The following is a 17393-nucleotide window of genomic DNA, read 5'->3' as shown; positions in this document are numbered from 1 at the left end:
TTATTTTGCCAAAACTTTGTCAATTCAAAACTATATGTGAATTATACTTTATGGGTTACCATTTTTGTGTTAATAAAAAAATCTCTAAAGGAGAGATCTCTTGAACACTTTGGTGCATCTGAACACAAAGTTTTACCACGAAACAAAAGTTTCACAGAGATCCTTTCATGTTAGTGGAAAAGTTCCCGCTGCAGATGAAAAAAAAATCATCCGAAACAATAATGAAACTAAATCAATTTGCTGATGTTTTGGTGGTTAATAAAGCTTAAAAAGGCATCACAAAACAACTTTAATGGGAAGAAAAAAGAAAAACAGACCTTAAATTTTGGAATTGATTGGAAAACTTTAACAACAGTTTTCTCATTTTTCATAGGAACCAACGTCTACAACAAGCATAAAATATCAGCAATTTAGATGCAACTTTGAAGACAAAATGGACAAACAAAAGGGATTAGAATCAATTATAGTCAATTATAATGGACTTTTGTGCAAAACGATTATAATGGATTATAAATAATTATAGTTTTATTTTAAAAAGAGAGATTATAATCGATTATTATATGATTAAAATCGATTGTTCCCCAATTTTAGTAAGACTGATACTAAAATTGTAGTATAGTCGATTATTAACGCTTGAAACTGGTCGTGGGCTATGGTTCGAAACAGCAATATGAACTTTTAACTTCCAAAAATTACATTTGTTCTCATAAAAAGGTCATAGCGCAGACTAACATTTTTACGCAGTATGAAATAAGAGAGGTTGTGTATGAATGCGGTATGATTATGAAACCTTTTCTGTCGTGATTCCAATTTTGAAAGAAACTAAGAGAAAGTGCTCAAAAAAGTTCAACTTTTTAAATCCGGCTTTTTACAGCGGGCTTGTGAAAATTAAATATCAATCAATCTGCAACTATTTTGCTCGTGTCATAGCCCTGAATGTTTTTGCTGCTCTTTAACTAGTATCAAACAGATTTTATCAAACACGTTTTGATCAACTACCAGGTTTGAAATTTTGAACGCTGTTTTTCCTCTCAACAGCCATTTAAAAAATGTGTTGTAATTCTAGTCGCTGAGGTAAATAACACGAAAAAATAATTTGTCTCAGTTCTATCGTGCCATGATGTTGTTTCTCAGACAGGTATAAAGTTTAATAATAGTTTTAATTTCAGTATTTTGGCGTTGACTTTCTTTTTGTGTCCGAGGTGCCAAGTCAGTTGAGTGAGATAAACAATAGAATGACAAAGCCGTATTATCTTGGAATCTTTTACTGAAATTAACCTTAGCGGATCTGAGTTTTTCACAGATTTAGTTGTTCTAGCACAAGTTGTTGCTGATCATGATTCCGATTTTTGAAGAAATAGAGGAATATATATGCTCTGGGTAGTGTTTTTGTTCAGACCAATTTTAGAATAGTTGACTGCGTATGAGTATCGATCCGGAGACCATTGGATTGCCAAACGAGTATGCTTGCATTAGACTAAAATGCGTTTGGCTCGAATCATACTTTGATAGTTTCTTTCAATACGTAAATTATTTAACCGTGGCAAAATATCCGGACCAACCGTTCCAAGTTAAATTGAGGCAAGCTAATATGTCTTATTAATACCATACACGACTCAAACTTTATGATTTCAAAATTAAAATTGTCATCCTAATTTTCATACTTTGTCAATGTTGCACTCAACAAAAATTTTTTGAGACCAACTAAAAGGCAGTCGGAATATTCAGGGCTCTTCCCTGATACAAACCATCTTTTTTTACGTTTGTCGTGGTTTTACAATTGAGTTATTGTTCATCGTGTACACTACCATTCCAGCGCTGATTGATATGTTGTCTAACATTAAGTTTTGGCTGGCTGTTTCGATTATCCTTTTTTGCTTGTTTGTGATAATAGTAATTTAAACAATTAATTGGTATCAATTGTATTTATGCTTTTGGATTGTAATATTCCTGAATGTGACGACTATCAAATTTTGGTTTAGTTTTCATTCGGAGATTTTTTCTCATTCCAAATATTCGCCAAAAAACAAAAGTTTAGATGTTGGTGTTTTTGATATAAATTATAAATGATTTATAAAGAAAAAATGGATAAACTTGTTCAAATTGCCTGCTTTTGACTTCGCTTTTTTCTTACCCTGCAAACTACTGAAAGCAACTATGTATTGTTTATCGTTTTCACTCAACCATTAAATTGTTAGTCATTCAATTTGTGTTTATGGAAAAAAACTTAATATAAATTTTCAGACTAGCATTTTTTCATTAATGAAACTTTATGTCGTGCATTTATTCAAAAATTTTCTCAGATGAGAAAACCAAGTGTGAATTTGCATCAAAACGCAGTTATACTACGTATTGAGGTATGCCAGGTAAGTTGATCTCTTGGTTTTCAAACAATTTTAGTCAAAGAAATGTTTATATTTTGCATACCGCTATGAACCTTTTTTTTATACCGCTATGAGGCTTCTTTTTTTCAAAAAATTCAAGGGTTAAAAAATGTGATCTGTTTTTTGAACAGATTTAGATTTAGTTATTATCATCTAAACTCAACAATTGATATTTCTGACAAAACGGAAAACGCTTATTGTGATTTTTGATTCTTCTATGTAAAGAACTGGGTCTGGACAACATTATAGGGAAAAAATTATTGGGATATTTTTTTTCCAAAAAACGATTTTGAGACTTAGAAATGTATATATATTTTTTCATTTTTCGAATTCTATATTGAAACAATGCTTATAATTCAGTTTTGAAAATTAAAATAGCTTGTTTATCATTTTCCCTTTACAAAAAAAAATCAACTTTTGACAAAAACAGGTCTTTCATTCAGGAAAAAAAAGATCAGAAAGTTTGTTTAAAACTACCTAAGATAAATTTAAATTTTTTTTCAATTTTGTTCGTATGGGAAAAAGCATGCAATTTTTCTTACATGGAAATTGTAAGACAAGTTTTTTTCGGGGACTCCACAACTGGAATTGAATAATAAGCATTTTTTTTCGAGTGAAGGTTAACCTGGTAGGGAAGGTTGTATGCATATTGTATATTATGATGTTGAAGTCATATATGCCTTAACTTGGACTACAACAATTAAAAATATGTTTATCAGTGTTTAGAAAAACTGGTATGCAGACTCAATTTTAGGAGAAAACCGATAATTTCGCAAAATTTCTTCATTTCGGCGTTCAATTCTTCGATCACCTATACATAAAAAATTCTCAAAAAGTATATGGTTTAATAGATGACTGCAAGTTTAATCTCCTGGAAAAATTCGAAGAAAATATAATTTATAATCCGACCATTTAAGAATTGTGGAGGAACTCTGTCTTCGGATGTGTTTTTGTTTTTCTTGTTTTTGCTTTCTACGCAAAATCAGGTACCACCAATAGTAATTGGCATGATTTGAGTGATATGACAAGTGAAAACCCTTCTAGTTGTAATTTGAAAGGCATTAAAATACAAACGCTGTTTTTCAGTATCAATAAAAAACCGGTTTGAAAATTTTCATTTTTCGTCTAAATTCACGGGAGTAAAGCGAGCGAGCAGGTTTATTTGTGTTTAATTTAGATTGTTTACAATAGCTTGTTTATGCCTAATTTTCATTTTACTCGAGTGAAGTTATTTTTTGGAGGTTTTCAAAGCCAAGAATTTGGAAATTAAAAATTTCAAACATCCAAAAAATTTCTGCAAAAAAAGTTGAAAAAAATGTTAAGTTTTTTTTTGGCTTTTTTATGATTTTTTTTTGTTTTTCTAGTGATTTTTCCTCCTAAACTGGCTTCGTCTATTTGACTTTCCAATTTGCCTATTTTATTATGACTATCGAATTTGCCTAATTTCTTGTTTTTGTTCAGATCCTTTTGTTTTTTGTTCAGATCCGCAACTTTGAAAAAAAACTTGTTTTTTGTTTGTGTTTTTTAAGAATATGGTCGTAACATTATGTGCTACTTGCACAATAACCGGTTATCCTCGTTTTATTTGATTTTGAGCTATTGATTTGCTATCATAGCTGAAATCTTATGTTTCTATAAACTATGTTTTATATATCGCGGTGGTCACCTTCACTAAAAGAGCATGTACATTTTGAACATGTAAATTTAGCTAGCTTTACCTTTTAGATCTGCTAAAAACTAATTATTTTTTTTGGAAAATTTACGCACTTTTCGTATCAGTTTGTAATGTTTTCAGTTTGTAATTTTTGAATACCATTACCGTACACTTTATTCTTTGGTCTAACTTTAGCGTAATTCGTTTTTGGGCTGTTAACTAAATAATAAATTCAAGCAAATTCAAATGATAAACTAATTTTGATGCTCGCTGATTCCAAACTGGCGCATAAAAACATGCCATATCATTCAAGATTAACATTTTCAGCAAATATCAAGCAAGTCAGGTGGCGTTACTTTACAAATTGTTTCCTTATTTCAGAAAGAAAATATAATCAACTTGTAAACCAAAGCAAAATTCCCTAGCGTATTTGACCGGTCGGGATATGGTAATCAAATTTGCTTCCAGCCCCGTCTCTCCCAACCAAAAACACGAGGGCTCCTTTTTTCCTGGATTTATAGATCCAGTCTAGGCACTTCCCAGAAATGACACCTCAATTTCAACATCGGATGCCTCTAAACCGATGGACCAAAGTGCCAATTTTTTGAAAAGCGAACTAGCCAAGAAGCAAGAGCGGATTTAGGGGCAGGTGGTGGTGGCGGACGCTTTTTTCTTAGGGATTTGACCCCCTACTGACCCAAATGGTCCCCCCTTTGTACTATTTTGAAACATCCATTTTTGGCTGATCCTTTGGCGCCAATATTTATTAAGTTTGAGGTGGAAGCGCGCGCCAAAAAACACAACTTTTTGGTCAAAATTTTCCAAAAAGTGCCTAAAAAAGTTTTTTTGGCCTGCTTTTTCAAAATGTTGCCCGCGGCGCAGAAAATTCGTTTTGAGCAAAGTCTTTTTAGAGCTTCGGGAGAGCTCGGAAAGACAAATTAGTCAACCTAAAAAAAGATCGACAAAATTTTTTTAAAAACTTGCTCGAGGTGATATTTTTTAATTTGCCCCTGCCCTGCCCTGCCCAATTTGGGGCCTTCCAGGTGTAAGTGGTATCGCCCATGTCACTGTAGCCGTTCCCACCTAGAGATGAGGGTTGACATTGAAACCCTCAGGTCGGGACCGAGACCCTCGTGTTATGAGCCACGCGTTTTGGTCACTCTGTCACCACCGCAGAGATGTTGCTCAAAGATGCTGAATGTTCCGACTATCCATTAATTCATATCGAATAGTTTTTGGGAAACGAAAACATTGAAAACCTGTAAATTTTGGACAATATTAAAGATGTTGAGTAGTAAGAAACTAATCCGACCGATCTAATTAGCTAGCCTCAATTCAGTTTGGAACGATTTTCTTGTGCGGGATAATTCACCACGCATAAATAATTCGCGTTACGTTATCAGCAATATGAAAAAAATTTTCAGAGCGCGCATAATTTAGTCCAGAACATGACCAATTTGGCAACTTTCAAACCCCAAGAAAATTCCAAAAAACAATCGGAGGTAAAATATGTTTTTATATTTGAACTCAGGAAGTCGATATCTTCAAAAGAGTATAAAAAATTTTTGTCGAAAGCTTTTATTTCGTTCGCGAAAATTGACTGAATAAAAAAAACTAAGCCGAGCATAAATATTCCGTTTTCTTCAAAGTTCGGAACAACAAGACTGCTTGTATCAGGGCCACGCGCTGAATGTTCCGACTGCGGTAATGTTCCGAAATATATTGCGCGGTAATTGTCCCAATTTGGCCAAAATGGCAATCCTTAAACCCCCATAACTTTACGAAAAATGATCACAGGTGAAATATCTTTTCAAATTTAAGTTGAAAACAACAATACCTTTTGAATGATAAAAAAATTCCGTTAAAAATGGCCAGTTAAAAAGTCGAAATTTGTCTGAAGAAAAAAACCCACCCGAGCACAAATATTCCGTTACTTTCGTATCGAAAGTCGAAACAGTAAGAAGACTGCTTGTGTCAGGGCGAAACCTTGAATATTTCAGGTGCTTTTTAAGTGCTATATAATTAATGTTTCCTTTGAAAAATTGATGACTCAAAAAAAAACAACGAAAAAGATTTTTTGTTTATTTAAGGTACAAAAAGACAGACTTCGCTCCTATAACGTACTACTCATGACATATAGCCTGCTTACGCGCGTTAATTGTCCCAAGTTAGCCAAATTAAATCTTTAAACCCTCATAACTTAGGAAAAATGATCACAGGTAGAAAAATTGTTTTAAATTTTGAGCTCAGTACAACAATACTTTTTAAATGATATAAAAATGGCCAGTTCAAAAGTCGAAATTTGTCTGGAAAAAAAAACAAAGAGCACCACATCAAAGTTTTTTTTGAGATTTATAAGCAGGCTTTGCGCTCAAAAAGCCAGAGATTTAGTTGGTGCTCACGCAAAGCTAAGATTCAGCGAGTGTTTCTGTTAAACTTCTCGCTAAGCTCCGCAGATTTTTAAAGTTTCTAAACTAGATACACATGAAAACTTACTGACAGTACACTGTTTGCTATCACTTTTTCAAGTTGGAAATCATTTTCAATTTTGGAAATCGTTTCGTCTTTGCCCAGATGCTTTATGTCTAGCTGAAAGAACTTTAACACAAGCAAAGTAACAGGTGTCCTATGTTTTGGTTAACAAAATGCAAAAAAATCCTTTATTTTCAACTTTGCGATTTGCTATCAAATTACCCTATCTTAGCCTCTGTTTTAAACAGAAAAGTGAGCAACTTGGTTGTCTCAAAAATCAAATATAACTTTCACAGACGTTTGCTCATATATTTTCTCAGTTTTCTGCTACTTTGGTTTTTTAATATAATCTTCACAGACGTTTGTTCCATATATTGTCTCAGTTTCAGGTTACTTTGGTTATTTAATATATTCCTCACAGACGTTTGTTCCATAAATTGTCTCAGTTTCCTGTTACTTTGGTTTTTTAATATAATCTTCACAGACGTTGTTCCATTTTTGTCTCAGTTTCCTGTTATTTAGGTTTTTAAAGATGACTGAATGAGTTGAAAAAATGAAAAATTGAAGGGAGAAAATAGCTAAAACAACTCTGTAAGTTTAGTAGACGTAGATCAGCCATAGATCAATTTTCATCTACTTTTGTAAATACTGAGACCCGTTTTTCTCGACCTCTTTTTTTTCAGAATCCGAATAGGGCTTTAAAATGATACCACATTTCAATGAACTTTCTTTGAGGTAGTCGGAATAGGAGGATAAACATACCTTATCTGATAGCTCTCCTTCTTTAAAGAACATGGAAATAAAACCTTGCAAAAAATTCAGAAGGAATGAAAACCTCGCAAAAATCTTGTAAAATATAAATTACTTAAGATTTTTTTTGCTATAAAACTATTCTTATACATAATCCAAAAAAGTGAATCAAAGAGAGCCTCTTTGAACCTAGACTTGTAGTTGCTTTTCTTGCGTTGGTCGTTTTGAGAATGCAAAAATTCATTTATTATTTTTAATTTATTCATTTCATGAAAATATCTGAATTTGCCAGTCTTTCAGTTCTTTGCAAAAGTTTTTATAATAGCTTTAATTAGCGGTAAAGTTAATCTGATTACTTAAAAAATTAATGCACTTATTAATGCACATATTTTGAAACGGTTTTTAAAAACAATTTATAAATTTTTAAGTGCAATAATTTTGCGTGCACTCGAATAATTCATTACCTTATAAACTTTTCACCTTAGAGAAAACATCATTCAAAAATCTTAGCTGAGAGATATATATTTGAGAGAGACTAGCAGAAACTACAATCATATCAAAAACATCAAATTTAATTTAAAAAAAAATTAGTACTCTTTCTTATTTCTTGTAAATGAAGTCAAATCTTGCAAAAATTCAGCACGAAAAAAGCAAGAATAATGTGTTTTTTTTCAAGGTTTTATTTAAAATATTGTGCCCGATTTTATCCCGATAACACTGGTTTGTTTATGCAATGAGAGCAGAGATTACATCATTCTTTAAGCAGCTAACTGGCCTTTTTGGTGTTATTCTGATATTGTTTTTGGAACATTTTCCATTTAATAAACAAATTGATCCCTTTTTAAATCCAAATTCATTGCTTCTCCGACTTTTTAGTTATCGATTTTTGATGCATATTTTTAATATCAGCCAAACGCTCAAACTTTAAAAAATGTTTTACCTGTGATCATTTTTCCGTATTAAGTTGTGGTGGTTTAAAGATTACTAATCTTTAAACTATTAAGGTGCGCTTTTTTCGTGCTATTAACGCTTGAGCGGATATTAAATTGCTTTCTTAAATCTTTCCAAATTCAGTTGAGGCATGCTAAATGTTCCATTAAAAACTTTGCAATGTGCAAAAATTAACGCTTTTTACTTAACATAGCGTGTGGGGGGACTTCGAAAAAATCTCAAAAAGCTTTTTTGTAGAGCTTTGTAGAGATCTAATGAGGTGTTTCTTAACAATCTGATCAAATCGAACACCCCTGAAAACTGACTTAGAAAATTGTGAGCAAAGAAAAGCTTAGCGCAGTTTATTTTTTGCAGAAATTGGATCTCGCAAAGAATTGAAAACGATCTCTTGATCTCCAAGTTTTCTCATTTTCGAATTGACAATTCAACTACAAGCTTTTTTGTTATTTTTCTACGCGCGATTGGGGATACAAAAGTATCTGATGTCACCTTAGCCGGCTCTCAGAAGCAATCAATTTTGTTCAAAAGATTTACAATCCAATGATCCTTTTATTTCCAAATAGCAAAATTTATTTGTAGATGGGGACACTTTTGTTTCGCTTTTCTTTCCTTCAAAGTGTTTTCTTTGTCGAATAGAACCTGAATTGAATAAAGGAGGGAGCGAAAAAACAGAAAATTATGCCATTAACTTCTTGATAAACTGAACAAGAATGGCAGAAATTATATGAAAATAGCATGCATGCAACATTTTGACCTATTTAGATTAAGCCAAAAAAGAGTCTTGATAAAAACCACGACTTTCAAATCCGAGCAGTGAGGCTGTTGGTTCATCAATAGTTTGAATTATGTTTGAAAAAGCAGCGGTTCAAAAAGGCCAAGATTAATTTGAAGTGCAAAGAATAATATAGTCTTGTTTCTTTTAAAAATTCTCTGAAGAATTACGAGTCGAAATTTGTTTTCTAAAAAATGCGTTGTAGTTTTAAAATAATCAATAAAAATTTTCTAATTTTCGGCGACCACAATTTTATAAATTTTTTTGATAGTTTTCATTTCAAGTCTTCAGTGTATGAGTTTCAATGATAAATTCAAAATGTGTTCCAACTTATATCAGAAGCCATAAATGAACTTATCAGCACATCAAATCTCGCCAAACGCTTGTCTGGTCTGGATTTAATTCCCCAACCCCTGTCCCATTCGTGTTTTGAAATTTCCTTCAGGGCTGGGTTAGCCTTCTTTCAGTCCACTAAGCCATTCAGCCATTCAGTCAAACTATACTAAGTCCTCAAGGCGAGATTGCTCTCTTCAATTCAGACTCAGATTGTTCAATTCAATCTCCCCCAACCGTGACAAAGCAATCTAGAAGAGCACCAGCAACGTTGACATGCAAGAGTGATTTGCATAAGGTACATAAGGGTACTTCTGCCAGGAAAATGAAAGCCAATTTTACAGAAGTTATGCACAAGGGATTGTTCGTTAATTGAGTTTTTCAGCAAGATTTAAAAACCTGCTGAGTGGAAAATTGGAAAAACAGAAAAGATTTTTTGGCCTGCAAACTAGTTTGATTTTGAATAGAAACAGGACTACTCGTATGAGAGCAAAGTGAGAAGAAAAGTTCCGACTGGCCTTTAATAAGTCTGATATGTTTTTGGCAAAAAGAATCCACAAAAACAAAAAGCTTCATTTTTTGCTATTGCACTTCTTATGTGCTCAAACGGAAACTGAAGCGAAATACAGAAAAAATTGGCTTCACACAATTTACACTAGACGTTGATAGAATAGACAGTTGGAATTTTTTGCAGTGGCAATTTGAAATTGGAAAAATTTTGTTGCTGGTTCAGAATATCAAAACGTTTCAGATGATATAAAAACTGCTCAAAAGAAGCTAGTTTAAATTCAAAACTTGTCCGCGGAAGTACACGGCGAGCTCAAAAATTACATCTTTTCTTCGAAATTTGAAAAACATGACTTCACCTATCAAAATGAAACTCTAAACTTTTTGAATGCCTTTCAACCAGTTTTCTCAGACCACAATGTCAAGATGAGGTACTTTTTCTGCGTCTAGTATTTCAAAATGCGGACAAAATAATTAACAAGCAAAAATTGTAGTAATCGCTGAGTCGGATTTTTTTAGTCCCCACGCTTTAACTGATAAGTTTAAATACAGTTAGGGTGCATTAATCGCCCTAAATTTATCGAGTTGCCCAATTGGCAATCCCTTAAACATAATAAAAATGACCGCTTTACCATAGTTTGACAATAGTTGATGGAGTCATACATACCAAAAACAAAAAAAGTCTAAAAATTGATAAACATCCCAGCGCTGGCAAGCTAGCGAAAAAATCCTTAGTCATTATTCAAGAGCCCAGTTGTCCGTAGATTTTGAAAATGTAAGAAAAATTAGTTATAAGCAAGGAGTAGATTTGTCTAAAAAATGCTTTTTCGTTGCCCGAAAACCAAGAATCTTTTTCAAAACTCCGGAATATTATTCTTCTTCAAAATGATAATTTTTTCAAAGATTCAAATATTTGCTCAAAATGTAGTTTTGATGCAATTTCCATTATAAGCTATACGCTTTTAATATTTCATCTTTAAATTTTTTTAAGCTTGTTGACTTCTTGACGAACAAATAGCTTGTGGTGTCTAACATTGTGAACTTTGCCTAAAAAATAACGTGCATTTAAACGTCATATCATATTTAAGTCTAATATTACCGGTACCTAAGAAACAGACATTTTTTAAAATTCTGATCACTTCTTATTTCACTGGCTCTTCGAATAAAAAAGAAAACCAAATTAATTTTAATTTTGAGTTGTTTTACTTCTTTTATGCAAATATTACCTGTATTGAGGAGCCTAAGATTCGCATCTCAAGAAAACGGATGAATTTATGTAATAAATTTTTACAAAAAGATTGATTGAAAAATGAAATTTTTTAAAATATGATTTTATATAATTATAATTCATAAGCACAAAAAACGGAAGGTTGTTTTTTTCCCAAATTTTTATAAAAATGGGCTTAATTTTATCAAACTTTTGCTCATGGTTTTTGAATTTAAATTTTTGGTTGTATTAAGAGACTACGTGTCAAAATTTTGTATCTCCATATCAAATTTGCAAAAACCTTGGCAACCTGTCAATGAAAGTCCATCGCTAGAGCTATCCTAGAAGTTAAGCCTGGCCATGGGAATAACACTGCCAAAGTCTTGCAGTCATTGCCCTGGACTTCCTTGATCGGCCTCAGATTTCAATGCTGATTGCCAAAAAATTTCGTTGGGATCCGCTGCGAAGTTTTCGGTGAAACTTAAAACACTGTCTAAGGGATCCAAAACTGTCCGAAAAACAATAAGAACCTCGCAGAAAAATTATTTTTGGAAATTTGCTATTTAATTTATTATAGCAAACTTCACACAAATTTATATTAAAGAAAAGTAACCTTGTGTATATGACTAGAGAACTTCTACGATAAAAAAAATGTGTTTTTTGACAATTCAAGGATAATCATGCCATTTTAAAGCTCAAAAACAAAAGTTGTGGCTTCACAAAAAATGCAGATCGAGGTTTTCGGTTATTTTGTGCAAAAAAATGAGTCTGGGTTATGTTAAAGACAAATATTTCGAGTTTTGCCTGCAATTTTTTTTCGGGACACTTTTAAGCAAAAACTGATTTCGCATTTTGGAACTTTTTTCCACGAATATCAAAAAGCACTGTTGTATTAGATGACTTGAAATAGTACTTAGCCAGTGTCCAGACCAGGTTTTCAAGAAAGAATTATTCCATAATAAATCGATCAGACACATCAACGTCGGTTTGCTAATAAGAAAATTTTTGAAAAAAAAGTATCTTAGACGTCCTGGCAAGTTAACTCAAAAAAATTTGGGAAAAATTAAACTTCTTCGGTTTTATCGACTATAGCCATAAAAACAATTTTTTTCCTCACATATATTTTACTCTCATATATTTTATTCTCACTCTCTTGACTTAAATTAAGTTCCTCGATACAGGCAATTTTTCAATTCATTTAGTAAAACAACTCAAAATCGGAATTGATTTGATTGTTTTCCATTCGAATAACTTTTTGCAGAGGTGGATCGGGGCAGACGCTTTTCCCTTCACGTGTTGTTTTCCTTTCAGGAAGTTTTCCCTTCGGAACCTTTTTGGTTTTAATTTATGCCATCCCTTACAAGCGGACCAACCCTAAGATATCTTCCGCGCCAATATATACCAACTTTGAATGGACGCACGCCAATATAACGCAACTTTTTGGTCAAAATATTGCAAAAAGAGACTAAGAATGGCATTTCTGGCCTGTTTTTTTTTTTCTATTTAAAATTGCCTGCAGAAAATTATGTCGAAGTAAGTTTTTTGAGTGTTCTCGGAGCGCTCGGGAAATCATTTTGGTAGACCTAAAAAAAACAAAAAAAAACTTTCAATGTGAACTGAATATAAGCTGAAATTAAGCTCCTCAATTTAATAGCGCAAATGATGTAAGTTAACTCAAAATCAGAATTAATTTGATACAGTTAAATTCTCAGACGAGCTTTTGTGGTAGAATGACTAATTTGGCAGTTGTTCATTTCAGGTCCGGCCGACGAGGTGCAAGTTGGAATCCAAGTGTACAGCATCGGACCCATCTCAGAGGCTGATATGGTGAGAACAAAAGACTATTGACCTTCATTTCCCCCTCCCCCATTTGACATCCAAGTTTGGCTGAAGACTAATTTAGCTATTCCAAATATCTTTGGTCTCTACCCGATCCTAGTTCAATTGATAATTTCTACCTTTTTTGTCTGCAAAAACTGCATTATAATAACATTTGCTGCAGTATGAGGATCTGTGGAGTCGTAAAGTTTCATTTATTCAGGTTTTATTATGAAGTCTCGGCTCATTGCTGCATTTAACTATTGCTGCATCAGCTTATTGTATACACATTATATATACCCTACTTTGTAGTAAGAACCCGCCTCGAGGTTGTGGTTTTATGATCAGACGGTTGCGGCCAAATTTTGGTATTTCCAGACTGCCGCAACTGAAATTGAGGCGGATAATCAACAAACCGCCATGTCTACAAACCGCCATATCTTGAAGCCGAAATTGCATCAGAATACAGTAAATAACACCAGAATTACGTAACAATTGCATAACAACAATGACAATCTGTTGTTATGTTGGATAAAAATATTAATTTTCGGCTTGTTGGAATGGTAATCCTATTTTCGGTTTGTTGGCCCTTCGGCTCGTTGGCCAACCACCGAAATTGGATACTTTCAGGCCGCCGCGACCAAAATTTTTTATTTCCAGTTTTTGTGAACCGGTGCATTACATTTACAACTTGATTTTTTTTTGCGAGGTGGAGGGGTGGGACAAAAATGAGTCATTAGGATTTTACTATTTCACTGCAGCAAGGTTAAGAGGAGCTTAATCATTTAAATACCTCTTCCAGTAGCGAATGGAAAGGGTGTGGATGTTTCGACCCTCAGGGATTCGACCCCCTGACTACTTAAAGGATCCCCTTTTTTTTTTACTATTTCAGGAAATCCAATTTTAAGTAGTCGACTCTAAAATGTTTCTTAAAGTATTACACTTTATTGCGAGCCAAAAAAAAACCAGCGAATTTTTGGTCAAAAGCGTCCAAAAGATCCAAAAAACATCTTACGGCCTTGTTTTTTAAAAACTAGTCTTTGTAGAGATGATTTGGGAAAGCGTGGACAATCAATTTGGTCCACCTAAAAAGGTGGACAAATATTTCGAACACTTTTTGAAAACCCGCCCCCTCCTCGAGAAAATCTTAGATCCGCCATTGTCCCCTTTTCATATTATAAAGTTTATTTAAGCTTTTTAAAATGCGATGATCTTTTAACTAGCGAACAAAAACAAATTGAAAACAGTGTATTTCGTTCATTTCTTCATCGATCGCAATCGGAATATCACGCGTTAACAGTAAAAATTCAATAAACATATGGTTTTGAGATGAAAAGATGAAAGGAAATTGGTATTGAGCTTGTTGAAATTAAAGTTCACCATTAAAACGCTTTCTTTTTTTCAAGCGAGTGCTTGTGAGATGTTGCTTAAAAGCATCGAAAAGGTACCAGTTGAGGTCAAGTATTTCATTCAATTTTTAAAAATTTAATAATGATAGTCGATTGCTATGCAAGTTGCAACTACCATCAGAATGTTGCAACTACCATCATTTGGTATAGAAATTCAGATCTAAAGGGGAAAAATTGAAAGAATAGTAAAGTAAAGTCACTGGTGGATCCAGGATTTTCTCGAGCTCTAGGAGGGTAGCGGATTTTCGAAAAACGTTCAAAATATTTGTCAATTTGTGTAGGTCGACCAAAATTATTTTTCTAGAGCTCTCCGAAATAAATATAAAGTAAATTCCTCTTCAAGCACTTTTTGGAAAGTTTTCACCAAAAAATCCCTTAAAATTAGTATATATTGGAGCCAGAGGCGACTTTCGAAAAATTTTAGGGTCTGTTAGTGAAAAATAGAGGCTGCAAAATTGTTCCAAAAGAAGGGCTCTTTGGCCGGCGATGGGGTCGAATCTCTACCGGAGTTAATTTAAATAGGGCAATTAAATTAAGTAGGGCAGTTAAATCTGTGATGGGCAGTTATTTAAAATAAAAAATGGAAAATGAGAGGTACTTATAGCTACAATATAGCATAAATAGGAGTTTTTTTCCGTTTCGCGCACCAAAAAAAATCAAAATATCAAAAAATTGGAAAAATCTTTTTTTCGATAACATACGCCCCCGAGGGTTCAGATAGGATAGGATATTGCATTCAATCTTTTTGAAATTTTCGTGTAGACAAAATGTTTTTAACTGGTCGGAACGTCGCGTTTTGCATAATAAAACAAGGATTTCCGGTTACTGTGCAAGTAGCACAGAATGTTCCGACCATAATCTTAAAAAATACATTAAAGTTTTTTCAAATTTTTCAAATTTTTGTGATTTTCTTCGGCGTGGTGTGATAAAAAGAACTGAACAAAAAAATAGGGATTTGGTATAATTGACAGTCATAGTAAAATACGCAAATTGTAAAACTATTTTTGTGAAAAATTTTACTAGAAAAACAAAGAAAAACTAAAAAAATATTTTTTTTTCAAGTTTTTCAAGTTTTTTTCTGCAGTTTTTTGAATTTTTGAAAATTGTGATTACAAATAGACACTTGAATTCTCAAAGTAAGCTAATGTTACTCAAGTAAAACTAAGTTGTTACTTTTTAAATTAGACTCTTAGCTTTTAAGCAATTGAAATAAGACTGCTCGCTCGCTTTAATCGCTCGAAATAAGACAAAAAATCAAAAATTTTAAACCAGTTTTTCAAATTTGGCTCGAATCACGACTGTAAGGGCTTTAATATAATATAGCTTTCCACCCAATTCGATGATTACTTGTTGTTTTTGATTTTGAGTGGAGAACAATAAAAGTAAAATACTGAACACACCAGAATACAAAAACGGCTTGGCATGATTTAATGCTTTGAAACCTATTGTGATGTTAGCCTCAAAAAATTCACGCTATCAAAAAAGTCATTCATCTAATTTCATTTGTATTTTACTCTGTTTCATTAAAAAAGAGATAATGGTTTTCAGCACAAATGAAACTACCACAAGTTTCTGTAAAAACTTCAAATAGACCTTTTCACCTACAGCTTCATTTATCTTCAAAGCTTGAAGCAGTGTTTGCAAATTATGATTGGCAAATTGTTTTGCGAATGAGCTGCAATGACGAATCTAGTTTCCTGAGTTTGCAGAGTTTGCCTTCTTTATCCTTGAAACTTTTATATCAAAATGTACAAAAATTGATATCAAGATTGACGTTTAAAAAAAAGAAAAAATATTTCGTTGATGTGCATAGCGGCTAGATTATACGAAATGTTTTTTTTTTGTAACAAACATACGTTTAAATGAAATTTTTTTTAGAGAACATTCTATTATCAAAAATATTATACATTTTCAAAACCAAAACAAACTGGAGTAAAATCAATTGTACTCATTAGAAAAAGTTTCACAATACAAAATTTTCAACAGTAGAAAAAAATTTCACAATATGCCATGTTAAAAAAATCTTTGAAACAGCATCTCTGAAAGTTTCCTGCAATTTGTTACTGGGAAATCTAGCTGAATCTAAAACCATGAGATTTAAGGAAAATTGCAACGAAAATGAATGCTAAAAGAGTGTAACAATTTTTATAGCTACTTTAAAAAAATGCTGACTTTTTGGTTGAGCCAGCAAAAATTGAAGATAACAGGTTTAACATAGTCGTATTTATGATACAATCTTTGAAAAAATTTTTAAAAAACTAGCGGTGCTAAGAAAAAAAATGGCTCCAAAATATCATATCAATAAAATTTACTATCATAACAGAATTGGTCCCTTATCTTTTTATCAAACTCAATTCATTATATTGTGTTTATGTTAAAACAACTTTTCGCATTTTCTGGCGAGCGCTGAGGTGCTGTTTTTTTTTGTTTTTTAAATGTCAAATGATGAAAAAACTATCATAGAAATTCTTCAATTTAAAAATTTGACCAAAAAACCAAAGAAAATAGGTGTTTTTAACGTTTTTTTTAGATACCAAAAAAGCACTTTGCTAGTTTTCTTAACTTTTCACGTTGAGTACTTTTATTGAGTACTTTACAAATCGGGAAATTTTTTCATTTTATGACATTTGAGTCATAATTATTCTGGATCAGATTGTTTCAGTTTCTTTGCACTTCAAGATTGGAAACTAATTCTTTTTCATGGATTTTGCTGAGAAACAGTAGGAAAGAAAGAAAGAAAATATAGTATTTTTGAAACCATTTTTTTGTGTTTTTTCTGAGATTTTAACCAGGCCCCAAAAGATTCTGCTAGCTGCATAATTGGCAGAACTCGGCTTATAGAGCAGCAGATAGAGCAAATTTTTTTCATACGGTTGAAATATTTTTCAAAATAATTGAAATCTAAGCTGAAATGCTACATGGTGTTTCAAATGTACTGTTATTTCGCAAAAACTGGTTTTTTCATAACCGTTGATCCGCTTGACTTCGGATTTGGAGAGAATGTGCAACATTGACGGAATATTGATATAAAATAAAAACTGCATTGGTTAGAACGACGTGATGAAAAATATCCGCAATTTTCCAAATGTTTCTTGTTTTGAAGCTACAATCATTTCGTTAAAACTTTTCTTCATAA

At 32.6% G+C, this 17393-nt stretch overlaps 1 protein-coding gene across 1 annotated transcript in view; it reads left to right on the top strand.

The window, feature by feature from the left end:
- LOC134839300 (gamma-aminobutyric acid receptor subunit alpha-4-like) overlaps positions 1-17393 on the top strand; it is a gene marked incomplete in the record, with an annotated part of 80949 nt that overhangs the window by 8039 nt on the left and 55517 nt on the right. The window contains 1 exon segment of the mRNA XM_063854803.1: positions 12790-12857. Coding sequence (XP_063710873.1) covers positions 12790-12857 — 68 coding nt within the window.

This window comes from Symsagittifera roscoffensis, chromosome 2, assembly GCF_963678635.1.
Source record: "Symsagittifera roscoffensis chromosome 2, txSymRosc1.1, whole genome shotgun sequence".
In the NCBI taxonomy this organism is placed as follows: Eukaryota; Metazoa; Xenacoelomorpha; order Acoela; family Convolutidae; genus Symsagittifera; species Symsagittifera roscoffensis.
This window is presented reverse-complemented; position numbering and strand designations above follow the sequence as displayed.